Source organism: Echinococcus granulosus (assembly GCF_000524195.1).
Source record: "Echinococcus granulosus chromosome Unknown EG_S00051, whole genome shotgun sequence".
NCBI classification, from domain to species: domain Eukaryota; kingdom Metazoa; phylum Platyhelminthes; class Cestoda; order Cyclophyllidea; family Taeniidae; genus Echinococcus; species Echinococcus granulosus.
Window position 1 is genome coordinate 369556 of NW_020170431.1, and position 21934 is coordinate 391489.

At 41.1% G+C, this 21934-nt stretch overlaps 2 protein-coding genes across 2 annotated transcripts; one reads left to right on the forward strand and one right to left on the reverse strand. All coding sequences in view use genetic code 11, as the record gives it.

Moving 5' to 3' along the window:
* Nucleotides 1-5703: 5703 nt before the first annotated feature.
* Nucleotides 5704-9100, reverse strand: EGR_06133 (RNA pseudouridylate synthase domain-containing protein 2; the record flags this gene model as incomplete). Its single annotated transcript, XM_024495382.1, has 7 exons — nt 5704-6093; nt 6751-6896; nt 6979-7273; nt 8395-8482; nt 8654-8819; nt 8855-8975; nt 9014-9100. 7 exons carry the CDS (start codon nt 9098-9100, stop codon nt 5704-5706), a joined length of 1293 nt encoding a protein of 430 aa, XP_024350213.1.
* Nucleotides 9101-9630: 530 nt separating this feature from the next.
* On the forward strand, nt 9631-16230 carry EGR_06134 (5-hydroxytryptamine receptor; the record flags this gene model as incomplete). Its single annotated transcript, XM_024495383.1, has 3 exons — nt 9631-11007; nt 12891-12972; nt 15710-16230. The coding sequence occupies 3 exons, from the start codon at nt 9631-9633 to the stop codon at nt 16228-16230; spliced, it is 1980 nt and encodes a 659-aa protein (XP_024350214.1).
* Between the last annotated feature and the right edge of the window lie 5704 nt (nt 16231-21934).

Sequence of the window (21934 nt, forward strand, 5' to 3'; positions counted from 1 at the left end):
TCCATCCTTCATGCTCTTAGTCAAAAATTTCCCACATTTTGCTGCCTAGGGGAAATGCAAGTGGTCTTATCAGATCAATCAAAGAAATGTGGCAGGGGGAAGTGGGCAAATTTTACTCCTCAGAGTGGTGACTTTTCAACTCTCACTCATTCATGAGGCACTCCACAGACTGAAAGAGATTCCTCAGCCATGGTTTGTGGTCTCCGGCCGTGATTGGCAGGGGCAAAAAAGAAAGAGAAACTTGAGACTCCTCCATTTGAGCAGAGCTTTTGAACCGGGATTTGCTTTGTTTGGAGATCGCACCTTCAGATCGTCCATTTTGCAATACATGCAAGTAGCTGAACATTCGTGCGAGTCTTGAGAGCTGCCTATTTAATGATGTATTTTCGTTAACGACGCATTTTTACTCAAAAGGCAAATTTTTAAGCAAAACATAATTGGCCTGCCTGATTATATCAATATATTCACGGTAATGTGCGCAGGATTGGTAAAAACCATCACCAAAGGGACAACATTCAAAAAAGGAGATCAAATCGTGAAAACAGTTTGCCCATAGTTTGCATCAACAGTGAGAAGCAGAAATTGCGAGCATTTACAAAGTTCAGATAAATAATTATTAGACGACTTAATTTTAACTTTTTATAAATATGCCTGCATTTCCAAAATGTGGCGTAGAGCAGTCCTCAAACTGTCAGGTCAAGAGTAACCTTAAAAGAAGAAAATTTCATTTGGATTTCTTTGGCTACAATTTTATTGCAAGAAATAGCCTAAGTGATATCCTAAAAGGATGGAATTGTGGTACTTTTACTTTCGTATAACGCCCAATTGTTAAACGGGCCACTTTGGGCCTCCGCCACTGAACCTCCGCCAGGTAGCCTGACTTCCAGACCATGCCATTAGCACCAAGCACTACTGTCCTGGCCCAGCATTGTCTCACACAGCCTGAAAGGACGTCTCGAGAGGCTAAAAGTATTGGTCCATCAATAAAATCCTTCCTTACCTCGTTTCCGTGGAACGAAGAGAGCAGAGGCTAGTAAAATGGGCAATCCACCAAGTGGCGATAATTAATTTCTTCAAATACGTGTTTGTGAATGGAGATTGTATTAAATACAAAAGAAGACTATTGGCCTGTCCGTTTTATATTCACAATACCTAGAACCGCAGCTTATTCTTCCTTTGTCCGAGTCATTAATGGACAATTAAGTGTACTTTAGTGAAAGTATTACTGAATTCTTCATCTTTATTGGCAACATATAAGTTATTTTAATTGTTTTATCAATAAGGAATTGATATTTTGCCATCTACTTGCAAAAGACGACTGAGGATTGCGATTGTTTTTCTGAGTATACAAAACTTTAACAACCTCTGAATTTATGTAAGCTTAATATAGATGTTAGAGGCCTACAAAATATACAAAAATAAGGGAAAATAGCATTACCTGCCCGTTAGCTTTTTTGATGTACGTGACTGAGTAGGTTTTGTTTTCCAAACAATAAAATTTCTGCTCTGAAGATGCTTTATTCTACGTTTCTTAGTTGCAAAAACCACATTTGAACCTTTTGCTACATTTGTGCAGCTTTTGTAGATCTGCCTTTTGTGTTTTAAGCCGAAGGCACTCAAGGTTATGCCCTAGAATTATTTGACATGAGGTGATTAGTTGCATCACTACCTTGAAAATTGTGGTGAAAGGGAAAGGTGAGGTGGCACTTCGGTCACGCGCTATTTTGATTGGTCCACTCGAGTGGCATGTGTGTGACATAGTGATGGCACTGCGACGATTTTGTTGACAGTGTAGCAATTCGAAGGAATTCGTGATTTATATTTCACAACAAATGCCTATTTTCACCGTATAAATAATCTTTGCATGAAAAGAATCAAATGTTGGGTTACAAGATGCATGGAAGTTTAATTAGTTGGAAAATGCTAAATGTGACTTTAAAAGATTATCCCCGTTAAAATACAGAGTGACCGGATTTATAAATGTCATCTCCCTGGCTTTGAGGTCCTTTCAAAGCAAAGATACATCACAGTCAATTTAATGGGGGCAAAATAGGATACGGAAATCATATTTGACCTTGAAAGGAAAAGATTTGCAATTTATTTGAGAGGCTGGAACTCCATTTGTTACCATTTAACAAGGAAATATTTGTTCGAATAACTCCCAAACGGCTTTGTGTCATCCTAACAAAAAGTGAAATGTCAACAGAATCGATAAAACTTGGCTAAAGTATTGATTTGACGGAGTTCAATTAATCGATTTCCTATCTACAGGTGACATCGATTTCCTTACGAGTGCTTCACCTGATCAGCTGGGCAGAATGTAATTTGACAATTAAATTTCCGGAGTTGATTTTAAAATGCACTTTCCCACTTCGTGTGCTTCTTTATGCCTCTGGCCTTGGCATTTTTTTCTTAATTTATTATTTTATCTTTTTTTATGTCTTTCATCGCCTCTATCATACGCACGTGACTCCCATTGGTTGATGCGTAATGGCTACTTCAACGGGCATTCGTTGTTCAACTTCCATTCATGTATCCATTCACTCACCGTCTAATCACCTCACTCTCACACATTTGAGGCTAGTCCCAGGGTTACCGATAATCTTTTTGTAAATAGTAGTAATGGCAGTAATTTCCAATGGTAACAGTTCCATTGTCGTACTTCATTGCATTGGTAGATTTTTGTGCTTTGGCATCTTAGTGGAAATTCCATGCAAGCCTCATTAATGGTGTCAACCTTGGCCGAAGTCGCTTATGGCTTAGTTAAATTGGGTGCAGAATTGGTCTGCTTTTCGATACCAAATTTTCATTTGTTTGCAAACAATCGTAAATTATTAAGAAGGCCTTGGAAGAAGAAATGATTGCTTTTAACTTTTAACTTTACTTCGAGGTGGGTGCTGCATTCTTTATTGAAAGAGGGAGTGAGTGAGAGATGGAGATAAATAAAGGAAGGATAGGAGGTAGAGCAGAAAAATGCAATTCTTCTAGTACAATGCATTTGCAACCCACAAATGTTCATTATATTGTAGTCCGTGCGATTGCATTTACCTTGTCTGTGGTGCAGAAGAAGCCCTTCCCTTATACTTTTGTTCAGATTGACTTCTGGTTTATACCGCGGCTTAAAGAACAGATGTTTTGATGCTTTTATCCGAGGCAGGGCTTGCAGTCAAGTCTTTGGGGACTTAGTGTTTCTTAAGCCACAACCAGATTTACCTTTTGTTGGTATTTGAGATGCGTTCATTTCTTAGAATTAGTAGACACCTTTGGGCAGCACCAAAGCTGTTAATTTTAAATTTCCAACTCAAAATCCTAAACTGTTTCCCGTCTTTCTCTTTTATCACCATTTACCCCTCAGTTTTGAATAACTATAGGTTAGTTTGGTAGTTTTGCCTCACTCAAGGCTTCCTGACGTCTCTGTAAGTTGGATGAGCCCAGTTATAGCAAAAGGGTGGTAATGGTCGGAACCCCAAGAAGGTGATCAGCCTAAAAAGGTCTGCGCACAACTTATTCAAGCAACGTTTCAATGCCATAAGGAGAGGTGTAGATGGTACTTGAGTTTGAAAACCCCTTGTTGAGTCGATTATTGCCACGTACATCAGCAATACCAGGGACTCATTTAAGCCTACTTACAGACCGTATCCCGGATTACGTAATTAAATTTAATAGCTTCTTCATCGAATGTTTATTTATTTTACCAAATGAAAATACCCACTGAGGTTTGTACTAGGATAAGCTATTTCAAACAAATGGTCGCTTTTAACCTAAAGTCTATTCTCTAATTATTTTTAGGCTTTTTAAATTATTTTTTATCCACTTACCTACTTGTTTGGTCATTCGAGTATCTTCCTAAGCGCTACAGAACCCACACTTCAATATTAAGTAAGGAGCCCATTTTCATTGCCTAATTTTATCCCTCGACCCTGTGGATTTTGACAACCAGGGCTGATGTCAGAACCTTGGCAACAGTGACAACGCGTGCTCCGGATTTACAGTCACAACAGACCCTACAATTTATGCTTGAAACACTCTGTTTGTTTACAGCCACGTATATCCGGAGGAAAAGGTAGCGATTACTCTCGGAGTAAAACAGATAAAAGAAAAAAGTGATAAGAGGTAGGGTAGACCACTTTGTAAAATTTGTCTAGAGAAGACGGCATTTGATCATTTTTCGGTGATGAGTAGGACTGTGGGAGAAATGCACAATTTTTGTGTTTTTATTTAATTCCATTCTGGGTGAACTGCACTTTAGATTTAGGAGAATTCAAATGCCCTCCGACTGATAACCGGTGATTAAAAAGGAGGTAGGTTGCGTGACGAGGGGCTGCTGATCGTTCAAAAAGGTTCACAACCCTTGCTCAAGCGGTCTCCTAGTCGTCAGAGACTACAGTCACCGCCAAGGTGCCGAATAATTGAAGTACTGCAGCAATAATTTAAAGCACTCATGTTTGCTAGAAAGTTTTAATGCCTAAATATTGGTGGAGCATAAGAAGATTTGCTCCGTCGGTAAGCTTGATTTGCATAGCAATATGCGAAATATGCTAGTCAATCCGCCTTTACTTTGCAACGCTAAATCGCGCGAAGTTTAATCAGATTCCAAAAACTATTTGCTGTGACTGATGAATTGGTTGTGAAAACACACAAAAGAGAGACCTCACACCAGTAAAGATTATCATGTCATGCCAGATGATCGCAAAATAACGAAACGCATTTCTAAATAGGGCATGCAGAACCACCGGGAAGGCTGCAGGCTTATAATTCCAAAATCCTTTCAAGGTAACATAGCACCTTTCAGTTTATGCAAAAAACTAACAAATTCATAAAATAGTTTCTACTTCCTGATAGGACAGAGTGCCATACTACTAAATTTCTACAGTTACCTCGGTATTTGCCTCCCACCACTAAAGCATGCTTGTTACAGAGTTGTTGGTGCTTTCCAAACCATCCTGCTGCACTCACCATGCTATCGCTTCTTCCCATTGTTTGTCTTCCTCGTTGTTGTAGAAAACGTAGGTCCTTGAGAAATTTAGTTTCACACGGTGGCTGTTCGCCCCATCATTGTGCTGTACAGTCATCCAAGTCGCCTGTAGGCGCGAGTGGATATCCAAGCGTTCATCTTGTCCGTCTTTCCTCACAAGAAGCAATCCTAGGCATGAATTCTCCATGTTCTCTGACACAATACCTTTAACACCTCTCGTATAAAACTGAAGTCTTCGATACAATGCAGAAGCGCCTGCAATCAACTACCCACTACAGCTCCTAGCAGTCGTTTGCATCGTCTGACGCAATTACCAATCGAATAGAAACGCCAGTTAAACAGTAGTACTAATGCATCGAAGGGTGAGGTAAAAGGATGTCCCCCTGATTGGAGGGCCATCACATCATCTATAACGGCACACTTTTGATGCAATTGCACCCATAACTCCGCTAATATGCGCACCCCTTCGAGGTATTCCTATGGAGATGGGACACTTTTACCGTTTTATACATACTACTTGCACTTTAGCCAGCATTTGAATAGAAAGGCTACCAAAGCTAAAAAGCGCCGATCCCACTAACCGTTCCGTGTGTCATCGACCAATCCCACATTTAAAAATATCATCGACTTGCAAAACAGCACATCTACTTAAATATATTAAGTAGAACCACCACAACCAACCAAAATCCGTGTACAAAAATGGAGTTCTGTGTATTGTTGGAAGAAAGCTAGAGAAGAGGCAATAGTTCAGCAATACGAGCCTCTAATTCGTCCAACTGAATGGACTCGAGGGCCCACTCGGGTGGAGGCACAGAGTAGGACCAATCGGAGCCAGCGTAGCGATAGGCATGCAGATGCAGCACCAGGCTGGATGGCTTAGGATCTGGGAAGCGTCGATTGCAGTCGGGACAGTCGGCCCTGTAGGCAGCTTCAAGGAGGTTTCGTGTCGCCTCATCCACCGTCGACTCATTGTAGTGGTGCATTTCTGAGCGCGGTGAGAGACGCGAGATTTTGGGGGGTGATAAAGAGGCCTCTTCGCTAATTGTATCGTCTTCAGCATCATTATTGTCGTCCTCGTCGTTCTTCGCATTGGGCGCTGCAGCATCCCGATCCGTGATCTAACCAAATACAAGCACTACTGAAGCAGCTTTTATTAGGGAAAAGAAGGTTTTATGAACATAATTTGCGATGCAAAATGTTTGCGCGAGGCCATGTAAATGCATGAAATTGAATGAGGAATGGAAGGAAGGGAAGTGATGATGCTATTGCTGGAGACGGAGGCAAAAGAGAGCCCGCATTTGGGCTACACATTCAATCGAAGGAATGTACTTGAGCACTTCAAATAACCGCGGTGCGACAGTTTCCACTAAGGGATAGGACAAACACGCCATCCATTTGTTATGCTGGTGGTGAACAGGTTGAGGTGGAACACAAAGTGGTTAGAAGCAGTCCACACGACGAGAAAATCGCATCTGTCAAGGTCAAATCCACTCGACAAGGTTGAGAAATTGCTGAACGGGTCTTTGAACCCCTTCACCTTACAGGCATAATTTTGCCTCGATACCACGGTGCATGAAAACGCGTGACCGGGGTAGTGGGAAGGACTACGTAACTGAAATGCTAAAATTAACCAAATGTGGTATCGTAACTTCTCCATCGACACCTAATCCCTCAGGAATTCTAGACTCCAGTTAATAAAACTTTAAATGCCACATGATCGAAGGTCATGAAAAACGTGACACTCATGACAACAACGGTAGATGGTGAGAACTCACAGCTGTCTTGAGGTAGGTACTCCTGCTTCGTGAAGCCGCTAGAGCAGCAAGGAGCTCCGACCGAGGCTCCCGATACTTCGCAAAGGCGCCCTTACTCTCACCCCAATCGTAGGAATTGTATAGTGGGTCATCAACAATAGGAAACCCTGGAGAGAGGAAAAAGCAGACTCCTAAAAGCTTACTACTCATTGCTAATCAGGAAGTGAATTGATTCACAGTATGCCTCACCCAAGTACTGTAGATGAATTCTCACTTGATGCGTACGACCGGTGTAGAGACGACAGAGGACAACTGTGCTTCCGGGATTATCGACATCTTTTGGTTTCTTCCACAGAAGCGGTACGAAAGCAGTTTTTGCGGGCTTTCCACCTTCGCTCTCAGGGAGGACGGCATTGAGACCCAATCGGCTGTTCAGACGACCGAGCGGTTGGTCGACCACCACTGGAGTTGGCGTATTTGCTGTCCCTCCTGGGGAGGAATTCGTGGGTCCTTTGAATTGACCTTCCACTTCGGCTATATAGAACTGGTTGGTGTGAAGAATATGAATTTCCAAACACGAGGTAAGTTAGCACACTCCAGGTACTAAGATGAGCTTCCGATTTTGACCAGTGCAGGCGAAACAATCATCTCGAGACTTACTAGAACGACGTAGATGCGAGTCATAAATATGCTCTACTGAAACGAGTTGCTCTGTTATCATGAGCCAAATTGACCCCTTCCAAATAAGTATTTACAATGCGATACGTTCATGGAAAAATATAAGTTTAATACTTAACCAAAAAAACACCTCAATTTTCGTTTGAAATGTAGGAAATGCACACGCATGGACATGAAAGGGCATTACATACAGTAAAGTTGTCAGTTAACGCATCCGCTACCAAAGTCACGTGTATGACATGCGTACTTTGTCAGTAAGTCGCGTAGTAGACAGTTGGGTTTAGTTTATTGTTCTTTAGGCATCAGTTGAGTAAATCAGATCAATTATGCAATTTTTGGTGTCACCTTCGAACAATAAAATATCCACACTGTAATGGTCAATGTTCCTGTGACACTTTGACAGTGAATGTTTGGAATGCTGCTACGTAACGTGCACTATTGCAACCATTAATTCAGAAAATCCTCATCTTTTAGTTGCTTTGTTGATAAGTTTCCTTCTGTGCTTACTTGAATCAAATCAGCACCAATCGCCCGCAGCCATGATCACGTTATAAATGAGTGTACTTGTAAGTTGGCAAGAGTCTCCAATACAATAAGCCAATAACTCCAGCGCTTTCTTCGTTTGGGTCCAGTTAAATAAAGAAATCATACAACTTGAACTCGAAATAGAATTTTCATCACGCCCTTTACATTGAAAAACATCACAAACACCTAGCGCTGCATACTAGCCGCCGTAAGTTTACTTACTAATAACATGGGATATAACGAACCAGGCAATCACACATTTTGCGTGACAAATGAAAGTCTAACACTTAAAAATAAGTTATAGGCCAAACCTGCCACTAGAGTATTAAAAAGCAATGGACAAGCCGATCTTATCCAGAATTGTAAAGGATTTCTTTTAATTTGAGTCCGATAGTTTGCGCAATCATGAGTGAGAATGGCTTGAGAAAAAACGGACCATAAATGCAAATGCAAAAAACATACTTTAGAAACTTCCCGATCGCTGATTTGAGAGGAGATTTTCATTGCAGCTTCGTAGGTTTTGCCAATCAAGACAAGACCTGATGTCATTCTAGAAGAGGAGAGGAACATATATGATGGTTCAGTAACCTATTTTTAAAACTATAAAACTATTTCAGCAAACATGATTGTCGACAAAATGTGAAAATTGCAGAGCACCCCATAGTTGGTCAACATTCACTGGAAATTCAAACAAAAGGAAGAAGGAATTTCAAGTAAATACCTGTCTAATCTATGAATGGCGCGCAAATTCTTCATTCCTTTTTCGTTGTGAAGAATTTTAACAAGTGAGTTGTGATGATATTGTCCACATGGGTGAATTGGCATCGAAGGTGGCTTGTTAACAACCAATACATTGTCGTCTTCAAAAACAACATCTATCGGTTTGTCTAAGGAAATGATATCCATGAATATTAACGGGTACCGAGAATGGGCAACTCGTGCCGATGAACACTGTGCTCCAGGAGATCAGAGTCCTGCAAAATGTAATCCACGGGGACTTTATCACCATTTATTCTTATTTGCCCAGATGAGATTCTCTGGACCTGAGGATTTCAGGAGTGACTTGAATAAAGGTGGTTACTATGACATCCATTTCATCAAAATTGAATTCCTTGTCCAGAACATCGAGAAGCCGACAACTAACCCACCGACGCTTACAGAAGGCCATAAAAACGTAATGGTACGGGACGACCTAGGAGGAAATAAATTTTACAACGATTTTACTTTACGTAAGCCATTTTCAGAGTAATACTTTACGGATTCACCTCCACTAAGTGAAACATCGCGAATCGTGTTGCGTCGAGTAAGGATATCTTTGTGACTTTTCCCAGTCAAACTCTTGGGTTTGACATTGCTAGGTAAAGTGGTCGACTCCAGTTTTTTAAAGCGACCAACAATCCGCCGCAAATGCAACCACACACCACCCAGGTTGATCTTTATAAATCTTACTTTTAAAACGATCGATTAAAACAACAAGCAACATTGAAGACTAAAAAGGTTTTTTTATAAATTTTTAATAATTATCTTGAAGTTGACGTCTATAAAACTCAAGGTTGTTTGCGACCTTATGACCTTAAGATTAACAGTGCCCACGTGAACTCAAAAACTACGGCGGACTGTGTTGCGGATGTTTTATTCGCCAATCTGATCTTAAAAAAGACAAAACATACTTTGGGCCCTGGCGTTTTAATGTGAGCAATGGATACAAATGTATCTACTTCGGTGCTTGCAGCTACCCAAGTCCCCAGCACTGCCGCCCTAGGTTCAATCCCTCTTGCAGTTACTTTCTGTATCATCACTGCTCTAACTATTCTAGGCAACACATTAGTTATCTCTGCTGTCCTTCTAGTACACAAACTTCGGTGTCCTAGCAATTTTCTGATCGTCAGTCTGGCTGCTAGTGATCTGATGGTCAGCATTATAGTGATGCCTTTCAGCACCTACTTGGAATATCGGCAATACTGGGACCTAGGTGAAGTTGCTTGCGACATATTTATCGTTTTTGATGTTTTTCTATGCACAGCCTCCATTTTGAATCTTTGTGCTATCAGTATTGACCGATATCTTGCAGTTACCCGACCATTTCAGTACGTGTACAAACGGACTCCTAAGCGAATGCTGATAATGATTCTCACGGCTTGGTCAATTTCAGCATTAATAAGCATCCCCCCGATATTTGGTTTCAAAGATGAATTCGTTCCTGGGAAATGCGCCTATAGTCAAAATTTTATTTATCAAATCTATGCTTGCTTCGGTGCTTTTTACATACCTCTTATCGTCATGCTAATACTATACGGCCGGATCGTAATTTTAGCTAGGAGGATTGTAAAATCTGACCGAATCAGATTGCCATCAAAACCTTGTGATGAAAAACGAAATTCAATTCAAAATTACCCTGAATCACAGGAAACTGATGAAGGCGCCTCCGAGGATAAAAGCAAGTTTACCTATCCATGCTTTGGCAAAACCTGCTGTCTTTACTTACGCAAACGGGAATCTCTTGATTCTACTGACAAGTCTGTGGATCCTAATTTCTTTAGCAATATCTCTTCTATTCATTCTATTCCTACCGCACCAGTTGTATGCATTAGTGAAGCAGGTGATAGTCCACTACTCAATCCCCCCCACATTAAAGAAAACAACTGCCCACCTGACCCAGTTCATCACTTCAGCCGTCTGCCTCCCCAAAAATCCTGCCCTAATAGCAAGCTGAGAGAGCACCCAAATAACGGCTGTGAGCGTTCATCTCCGGGAGTTGAGTTCCTTGAACCATCTACTCAAAGACCGCAGAGCCTCTTCACTAACCAGCATCGAGTAAGCTTGCATCCTGGCGCGGAAAATCTCAAGCATTGCTCCTCACTGTTACGCGATCGAGCCTACTCTGTCACTGTTGCGCACATACAAACAAAAAACCCGCGAAGCAGCTTACCCTTCTTCTCCAAACAGCGTCTCAGCATTGCTCTTCACTTAAAACGACCAGGAATTAAACGCTCAAATGAGGCCAAAGCCATCCGAACCCTTGGCGTCATTATGGGTGTTTTCTGCATTTGCTGGCTACCATTTTTCATTGTTGCGGTGAGCTAGTTAATCCATTTTACCTTATCTTTGTTAATTTAGTAACTTTTTTGCCTCACTTTTTTGACACCTTAGGATGAGTTTTAAAAATTTTGACCCTAAATTTTTGTAGACTTCCTTCTTTCTTGTCCCTCATCCCCCTAAAATCGGTTGCATTTCCAGTGTGGAAGAAAAATAACACCTTTTTTAATCTTTACGAGTGAAAAATAAGTTTGCTGCAGCAAATAAGTTTCTTTCTAATCTTTTTGGCTCCTGTCACTTAACAGAGTACTTGCTGCTAAAATGATTCCCTGCCAAATCTTCGCTTTTTCAAAATGCCAGGTTATCATTCCTTCCATTACCTTTAATCTTAATTTTTTTATAGCCTAGATGTAAATTCAGTTTAAAAATTGCATTTTTCCCTTTCTTAAATACGATTACTCGGTTTCTGCTTTCGACATGTTGATCACCCCCACTATACTGGCTTAATTTTCCTTTTAAATATTCACAACCCCCGGTGCGGGTAAATAGATTTCTCCTCTCCACTATCTTTTATTCAAAACCATAAAATCGTGCTTGCAGGCTACGTGGGGGGATAATTACCAACGGTAGATTACTTGGGTTCGGTTAGCTAAAGAGGCAGGCTGAAATGCTGTGCTGTTACGCCCTTCACGCGCTCGCAAATGGCGTTTACATAGCCTGTCGGGGTTTTTCCACTTGTGGATAGGAAGGTATTGTAGCATGATGTGTACTTTATAATCTGCCACGAGCTCAGGCGACAACTGACGTAAGTTTCCTTTTTTTTCCCACCAAAAGTGCATGCGTCGCCTTAAGTGTGGTAGTAAAGTTGACGTTTTTCGACTAAACTGGAGATCTCGCCCTCACCTCACCCCTCTACCTCACTTAAAGTTGGATCATCTTGGCAACAGTGCGACAGAAGGGGATTGTCATTGTTTGGTCGCCAACTTATGGCTGTCAAAAGAGCGCACCGTCTGCCGCTGTTTAGATAGAGGACGAGCATGCAACTCCGACTGTCATCCCTCAATTTTACTTAAAAAGCTTTACTGACTAAATCCTATTAGATGTTATGGCAATTTCTAGTATTAAATCAACTGATATAGCTTGAAACAGAATGGATTTAAACAAAAAACGTCGCTTACTTAATTTTGAAATTTTATGACAAGTTGGAGTTGGGAGACAACTTCCTTTCCTTTGGTCGGGAAAATACTAAAATACATTGAAATATTCTAAATATGGTCCATATTTACTCATTCTTACTGGAAAATATGTCTATCCATCAGTCCATGCTAATACTTACTTTCAACTCACGATTTCAAACCTTTTTTCCACGTTTTCAAGTAATTTGAGATTAATTACTTGGCCCAAAATTATCTGTCAAGTTTGTTTTGTTGATTTGTCTTTTCTACTAAATTGGAATACTCAAGCTAGCGCCTCAAGTTGTGCTGGGATAAATTTTCGACGTTTGTAAAGTTCTACTATAATACCGGCACTTTAGGCAATTTTCTGTCGAAGCATATTTTTTGCGGAAATCAGAGGATACCCTACCGATGTTGCCCTTTTTTGTGTCCTTTTCGGAATGGCAAGTTAGGCAGTCCTTTTTTTTCGTGGTCGGTTACGCGGAAGCGTTCACTAGGAAAATGAATTACTTTAAACATAACGCATGAACAAATTGCCTGGATTAATGCATTTGCATTAATTAACTCAGCGAACATGGAAAGTCTCCTAAGACGCAAAATAAACTCACTGTAATGCTAAATGGAATAACAGAATAGAGAGAGCTGGGGAAGAGGTGTTAGGCATCACTTGGGCACCTTTAATTAAGTATTATGGGTTAGTAATAAAATAATTTTGCACGAGTCATTTGTCTTTTTTGTATTTTACAGCTGGGTCGACCTCTCTACAATTACATACATAACACAGAAAAGGATATTGACCCCCGTCTCAATTGCTTCTTCCTCTGGCTAGGTAGGTTTACTTAGTTGACTCTGCTTTTGGGAGTAGATCTATGATCATGCCACCTATTTGGGGATAAAATGCTTTGCAGCTCTATCAGCATCCCCTCAAATTACTGTTGAATGGCTACCTCCCTTTTTAAAAAAGTGGAACCCCTTTTTCAAATTCTTACCAACTACTTAGAACGAGCCTCCTTTTGGTGGTCACTTAAAGCACCTAGAGTTCATGTCCATTAAAGGGTCACTTTCTTCTCTTAGAGGCGGGCTATTGTTCCCCACGAGGAGGTTGATTGAGATTGGTGATACAACTTCCACATCGCAGTGCGTGTAGCGCTCCAAGACTTCCTTGAAGACGAGAGAAGGCATGTTACTCGGGCAGAATATGAATTGTCGACATGCATCAGGGCTAGGAACTACAGACGTGGCCTGGAGGCCAGAAGGTACAATGGCAGAGCCTCTGAGTGGCCAGTTACCAAGACCGAGAGTTAAACAAACAAGAGACCGTGCGTGTCATGTAAATGTGGAAGGGTTTCTCACTCAGTTTACTTTCCTTCCATCTACCTAGAAAATAGATGGGATACCCAGTAGCAGAGAGCTAATAATAATTGTGCATTTCGAACTTTGAAATATCTATCTGGATACACAGAAACGCTGTTAAGGTCTTCAGAACATTTTACGTCTATTAAAGGTTTAGAATGTGTGTCAAACAAAATTTTAATGCCTCTCTTTAATTCACAGATAATTTATTCGACTCTTAATAATTAGAATTTGTAGCGTTAATGTACCCTTCTTAATTAGCTGAACTTTTAGTTTTAATTACGTCCTTGAGGCGGTTTTGCTTATTTTCCCAATTAATCTAAGTGATATGAGTGTCGTGTCTCGAGAAAGTAAAAGTGAAATGAATTCGGCTGAGATAATCAAATAAATCACGTTTTGTTTTCTGCGGATTTGTGTAACTACTGCATTCACGTGACGTATTCGAAAGACGAAATATTGCTGATTTGCCCCTTAACTTCAAGTTTTATGTCCTTTTATAAAGAAGAATGATTTAGGGAAAGCATATTGCATCTGTGTAGTGCAGATTTTTACAAAGAACATTTTATTTAATGGGACAGGGAGATTAGGACGTTGATCTTTTCCCCCAGGGGCCGATGGTTGGTCCAAACTGTCCGCTTACCACATAAAAAGGTGTATTTAGACAAACCTGCATTACCAATTTAGTGGTCGAGTGTAACATTGTGTTCTTTTTGGCTTTTAGACACAGTCTCTTGCATTTTCTCTTCCCTCATTTAAAGCGAACAATCCCAGTAACGATGTAGATTCTGCACATCACAAGTTTTTTTGGGTTGCAGGAGGCAGACTTTCCAGCTATGTAGGGTTTATGCCTGAATCATGTGTTAGAAAATCACGTCAAAAGAGGTTACTTCCTTTGATCCCCGTCTCTTCCTTGCTAATTCACAGGCTGTCCTGATCCCTGTGTCTTTGTGTGAGCGCATTTTTATGCCTGGGAATTTTATAGGACAATAAAAGTATCCACTTCTAGTCTACATATTACTCATTAAATTGTGTGGACGGACTTCACTTATTTTTTGCTTCATGTGTAGGTGCTGGTAGCCTGGGAAGGATTACTCTTCAATCCGCGTTTTGACAAGGAAAATGGGGACTAGGCTGGTAGAGTAGTCGCTCACCTTTTGTAAAAAAATGAATGAGGTTTGATGTTTGGATTAATGACGGGTATTGCCCCCCTTGGAGCGGTATCACTGCCTACTTACAAAGCGAAAATCATCGTGCCTCGCTGCCATTTTTGTTGTAATTTTTTTTAATGCCAGGTAACCAAGATTCCTAGTGAATCCATTTCCCAGGAAAGGCAAAACAGTGCGTACTATTGTCATTCCATTTTCTACTACTGCTAGCATCATTTATTTTCTGACCTATAGTTGAAATTCCTCGTGATCAAACCCCTTGAACAGACACAACTGTTCCACTTCTATCGCTTAATGTGGAAGTAAGTGTCCTCAACAATCGAAATTTAGTGGTTGGAAATTAAATTTGTTCTGCCTTTTAAAAACCTTGGCGGTGTCAACTTGCACTCATACCCCCTTCAATGGGGAAACACTCGCTCCTCTTCATGCGATCCAGTGCCCTCGCTTTCACTTACTGTATGCCCAACTACGCCCTCTCCACTGACAACTAACTACTCTCCGCCTTTAAGCTTGTCAAATTTGTCCCTCCTGCTTCTCTGGTAGGTGGTACCTTAATCCACCCCTCGATTTAGTGACTCCAGGGAAATTCCCTTGAGCTGTCGTGTCTAAGATGTTTACAGCTTGTTTCCCTTAGGTATACATTCCACCTTAGAATAATTTCCAATACAAAAAAGCAGTTTATCACTGTTTGACAAAAGAGCCTTTTATAAAATTACTAAAAGTTGCTTAGGAGTATATTCACGTTTGGTCGGAACGTCAACTTTGCTTTATAAATAATATCCGACAGAAAAAGCTTGCCTCTGAAACTAGGTTTACAATAGAATAACATGTTTTAAGTGACTCGCTGTCCTCTATAAATAGACTGGATTGGAACAATAAAGCCTACTCAATTGTGCTTTCTCGGTAGGCCCAGGAGACGTGACAAGGCATACCATACTATGAGAAATGACTGAAAGGTTGTCAGGAGGTTGAAAAGCCCTTGTGGTTAGGCATAAAATTATGTGTCACCTGTGACAGCATAGTTGGTGCTCTAATCGACATTCGTAGGCTGGAAATGCAGGTCGTACAATGATCCACCAACGAGTCGAGAGGACATCCAATCCCAGTTTCAGTGGCATATCAAGACACTATGGCGACAAGTGGGAAACCGATACCGCAGAGAGGGGGAAATTTGCATGGTTACTTCTCTACAGAGGCCTTCTATACGTAATGGCTTAGCACCAACTAACTGTTACTTATTAAATGGAGTAATTTGCCTTTTACTCAATAACTGTGTGGCATTTGTGTATCTTGAAGGCTACGTGAACTCGGCACTTAACCCCTTAATCTACGCCATCTTCAACCGTGAATTTCGTCGACCCTTCTGGGAGTTGATGTCATGCCATTGCTTGAACATTAACGCGCGTCTTCGTGAACGTCGCTACCAGCATGAGTACAGACCTCCACCCGTCCCCTTACCAAACATTTCTGGTGGCGGTGGCACTGAAGGTGAAACGCCCTCTCTTTCCCGATCTCGAAATTCTGCTCATTTGCTTGACAGAAGACACAGTTCCATGCTAACCGAATAGAAGGTATCTTATCCCCAACACCACAGATAGAGACATCACGGTGCAATCTTTTCCTACGCCGATGTGCAATGGTATTCCCTGTCCCTTCCTCTACACCTTTGTACATAACTGCTTACCTGCAATGCATAATGCAACACCGCAGAGGCATACCTGCTGCATTTACTAAGAAACCTCCCTGTGAAGACATACACTTTGTGTCCTTTTATTTATTAAAAACATCTCTCTGCGTCTGTACATCTTCCTGTCTTTTTTTCCATCAAACGGCTCCCTACTTGGCTGCAGTAAGATGCATGCCTGGAGTTCAAGTCAAACCGGAACTTTTGATTTTATGACTACGTGAAACAGTCCAATCCAAACAGTGATAGGTAAACTTTTGCATCCAGCAAAATGTGTTGATTTAACAATTTGCGTGTCAAGGAGAGCCAGGTGTGCTTCTTTTAGCTTGTCAGGGCGTAGTGCTTTGCATCTTGAAGACTTAGTAGTCATTCAAGTGAATACTTGGACAGGGCATTGAGCACCTGATAGACATATAACCTGTGATATGTCACAATTATAGAGAAACGACATCTTCCCGTGACAATAGTAAAGACAGCCATCGACAAGCATTTACAACTTGGAGAGATTCGGTCACCCTAAGGGCCAAAAGGGAAGGGGTGAATGCTGATTAGAGTCAATAGGAAGGTTTAACAAGGAAGGGAGGGAGGCATTTAGAAATACCCCGATCGTGTCGCTACATGATCTCACTTAGGAATTAAAAAAGGTCAAAACATTGAATGGACATACCAATTTGTCGTCAATGGCGGAGAAACAAGGGCTTTCGCATAGGCAAATCTCCCATCTCTAAGTAACCTTCCATTTTCTAGTTAAGTACTGAGATAAGTGAGTAAATAAAGAGGAAACTACATTTCCCCTCCTTAAAATTTCCTCTTTTTGCGTTTAGAAGTCTCAGAAATTTCCGTCTTAAATCCAACACTCCGCTTAGTCGGCCTGAAGCGTTCCGCAAGTTAGATGTTTGTGGGGGAAGCTTTAAAATGCGTTTAAAATTTCACATCTCTGTAAGAAAAACAGGCAAGCGGGTGTCTTTATTCTATGCTTAGTGCTGTCACCGCATGGCTTCGTAAAGGGGGTTCCAATCTACCGTACGATGGAAGGACAATGCACTAAAAATTTTTTCCTCATCGCCTAGAAGGTGTCACTTGTCGGCATAGGCGGATTCCAACCCTAAAATAGAAAAAGTACTAAACTTAATGGCTATGCATGGCTTTAAATGCTTTGCAGATATTCAAACGGCCTGTATATGTATTTTTAGCCTTGGAGAGGGGGGGAGGGGGCAGCGAGGTGGGGGTTATGGGGCTTACAATCATTCTGTTTTCCTGTATGTACCTTACAATTTATCCCATCACAATAAGGCTGCGAGGGACAGCCTCTTCTTTCATTATTAATTCAGTTACTTAGTAAAATTAGATCCTTAATGTCTTTTGTTTCCAAATTTGGAAAATTGTAGTCGTGGCTTATGACGGCTCGGATCATAACTAATCCACCCATATCCTGGGATCGCATCATGAGAAACAAGGACTCAACTATGCGTAAAGGAGTTACAATAAACTTGCCAATCAAAATGGTGACATGTCATTTCGTAAACCATTCATATCAAAAGCTTAGGCAAACCTTTATCATAGCCTTCAGTAATCGGATGAATGCATTCCCAAGGATTTGCAGTGAATGAGCATTCAAGTTTTACCACTCGAATTTGTAGTTTTGAGACTGGATTATAGACACATTAGCAAGCATGGAGAGATCACATATGTTTTTGTTAATTCTTGCTAAAAAAGAGATTGGAAGGGGATCGCAGAAATGAAAACGGAAATGGTTTTCAGTGTTCAGCTCCGAATTGAGGGATACAAACTTTCCAAGCTTGACATACCTACTCTGTTTCAGGGAGAAAAATATTTATGACTTAGGAGCGAGCGCCTAGCATTCATCGAATCAGTACTGCGATAAAAGGTCATTCTTCTCAAATCGCTCCACATGTCATTCCCATGTCCTCACGGTTCTCTTAAATCCGAAATTAGCTGTGTATTTGAAGTCAGCATTTACGACCTCTCAACACGCACAGCTGAGGATGGAAGGTGCACAGCCATGCTTAAAAGAAGAAGGAAAACTGTAAAATTTGTTTCAAACGCAGACGTCATGGAGGAAGCAGCTCCACGCCCCAACTTCATCCAAGTGGTGCAATATGGCACGTGTGATCATCCTCTCCTTCTCCTCACAATTGGCAGACAAATTTACACAATTTGTGGGGGTTTGCCACCGAAGGAAATTCAATTGTGACATTTCGTATCCCGTTAGCTGACAAAAACGTAATTTAGTTATTTCACTTATTTTGAGAAATATTTGCAATGCCAAGAAAAGTGGATAGCCGGCAAACCGCATAGCTCCGGGGCTGTTGGCCCACGACGGGCTTTTTAAACCTAGAGACCCAATCACTCAATTTTGGGGAAGAGGGGGAGCGGTGGGGGAGGGATTATGGTCGTGCATAAAATTTGAGGATTAAAATCACTTAGGTTTTAATTTCACTGGAAATAATACAAACGTAAAATAAAAGTTGATTAGTTGCGTGTAATAATTTTGTTGCTGCCCTCATCTACTTCCGGTTTGAGACCATTGAATAGAAAAAGAGCGGAGAAGATTAGTGTCTGTCTCCTCCTTTAGAGTTGGTAATGTCTGTCTAGGGCATAAGGTTGGTGTAACCTTACCGCTGTCAGTTGTCATGCTATAAAACCCCCCCCCCCTTGTCACTTTGAGCACCCTTCCTCGGTGAAGCCCCCTCTTTCTAGTGGATGTGCCTTTATGAAAACGCATTTTATTTTGACGAACCCATGCTTGACTGCGCAGACCAAGTAATCTGTTGACTTGAGGGCCTTGACCACTTGAAATGCATCCCCGCTTCAAGAGTGATGGAGTTTTCGGGTAGAAGAGGCCCTATAGTGCCGCAATAGGTCGCCTTCTTGGTCGGAGTTTGTCGTTAAGGCTAGAACCAGTGATAGACTTCAACGTACTTGAGTCAGTTGTCAAAATCCACGTCCATTGTAAGAGGGAAATATTGTCAAGTTAAAGGGGATATTTCTGCAAGTCACGTATCTCAGGGAGTTTATAAACTCTTTTTCACTTGGACCGCTTTAAGCCTCAGATCTTTACGGTTGAATAACCATTCAATCTAAAAGCATAGAATAATTTGTGCATTTATTTAAAAAGTTTGCTTAAGTTGCCTTAATATTTTATTTAAACATCCCAAATATTGTCCTGTTTGTAAGTATCTCCAGCTGAAGGCGGCTGTTGAGGCTTTCGTGCCTCGATTCATACATATATTCACTTCTTATTATGATGATAATAAATGCTTAAGCGGTTTTTTTTCAAGAAAAGAATTAAATATCCGTATTTGGATCGCCTATTCACAAAAAAACAACGTGACTAGCAGCAATGTGCTCCTAGACACCAAAAAGTCAACCCTTTGCAAATTAGTTTCCAACCAAACATCATCTTTGTCGATTTTAAATTCGTGCTATGCTTGGAGAAGGAATAAACAGTCTCCCATTGCCTACTATTTGATTGCTGTCTGTCGCCTGGCATCTCGGTAAGATTCTATTATTAATCGCCATTTCGCTACTTTTCACACCTTTTACATACTTGGATAATTGGTAAGTGAAGGCTTAAAACAACAACTAAAAATTGGTCAAATTTAAGAACAAAAAGAAAGGAGAAATTAGGAATTAATGATAAAAATTCTGTGTGTTGTTGTTGAAGAGGAGCAAAATTCTGCTTTGTGACATTACAGTACCATTCCTCTCCTCCTCTTCTGCGCCTCCCCTCCACCCGACTCCCACCTCACGCAGGCAGGGATTCTTTTCGCTATCACTCATGTCCAACCTTTTGTGAGCCCTCCTTCCGAAGCAAAGCAGTTGGGTGAAAAACTGTGAGATGACAAGCCATGATAGCAAGCATTTGCAACACTTTATTTCTGCATTCACTCCACATTCCTTGATTTCGTCCTGATAATACAATCACTTAAGTGGCGGGACGCACTTCTTCAAACGCTACCTCGCAACAAAGGATTTTCCCTTTCTCAATTTCCCTATTTTCGTGTATTATTTTTGCCTCAAACGAAGTAATTTATTTAAAACCTGGAATGAGCTAGGCTCTACCTCTCCATAAGCAAGCCAACTCTAAATTTGGGACATCAGAATCAACTGCAGTGCTCTAGGCTCAGACCAAAGGCAAGAATTATCTAAAGTGGAGACCATTTTCCTTAATTATTTGGTGTTTCTCACACTAGATTTTGCCTAGTGAAGTGATACTGCCAAAGGGTGGGTATTGGTGAGACCACTTTTACACCAGGATTCCGTGACGGATAGAGCAACTCAACAGTTCGCCCTGTCAAGTAGAAGGACAGCGCCAACCCCCTCCAGCATTCACTTTTGCCACGTCCAAACACCATCGCCAAATCAAACCTGGTCCAGGGCATTACCACGACTTCTCTCTCTCAGCTAGCAATCAAACCTGTCATCACCTCCCCTTTTTAAAGTGATTTATACACTTGGAAATGCACTGAACCTTCCATCCGTTGAGTGAGAGAGGACTTGTGACTACGGGAGAAATGGAAACTGTCGAACACCACCGCCATATTAGGCGTATCTATCCTTGCAAATGCATTTTTCTCTCTACGTGCGGAATGAAGTACATCACAGCTACCGATTTGAGAGTTGCCTCGCCTCTCGTGTATCTAGATTGCTTTGTAATTAAAAAAAATAGAGATGTACCTCTTGTGGTGAAAGGTAATCAACTGCTTCGTTTTGAACTTTCTTCCCTGCAATATTTGGCATGCATAAAAATGTCCAACACGAAGGGAAACGAGGCGGAATTCTATTTTGGTTCCTGTCATCCTCCACACACACACACACACAAAACAATCTTCTGTACATACAAAAGTTTTTATACCCCAGCAAAATAATATTGCGTCGAATACATTTTTGCTGAAATGCCTGTAAAGGTCGTGACTGCTGTGGAAGGCAAAAGATATTTCCACGACAAAGGAGATCACAAAACATCCAAAAAAATCCCCTGATATCAGCTAGTGACATACACATAGGAGATTTCACAGGACTCCTCACTGTGTCGTTGAGACAGCCTAACACCCATCAATCACGGCACTTCAGTTTGTAAACAAGCCGGTCACTTTGTTTTCCGATCACGAGACGGAAAAGTGGGCTGTAAGGCCCATTGTTAAAAAAATGTAAAATGACACAAGGTTGGAAAATGACCATCGACAGTGAGTAATGGTACTAGGAAACGTAGTTCAACTTGGTGGCAGAATTTTTAAACCCAACTCCAAATTTTTCCAACGGCACTTGATTTAAACAAAATGGCGACTTGTAAACCACTTCACCCATTTCGTTAGGCGCACTTTTGCCACCAAAAAAATTTAATGAGTAGGGTTTTATTATTACAGCTCTAAAAGTTGAGGTAAAATTATTTCATCGTGCAATTTTTTTGCTCGAGGGAAGAAAAAGTTAAACGGACCTCGGAAAAGCTGCTACTCACTTAATGCATCATTTCACTTGGCAAGAAAGTAATTCCCCCTCCCTCTTCCCTGCAGGGCATGGAGATGGATTTCAAGATTCAGACAAACCAACTTTGAGGGGGGAAA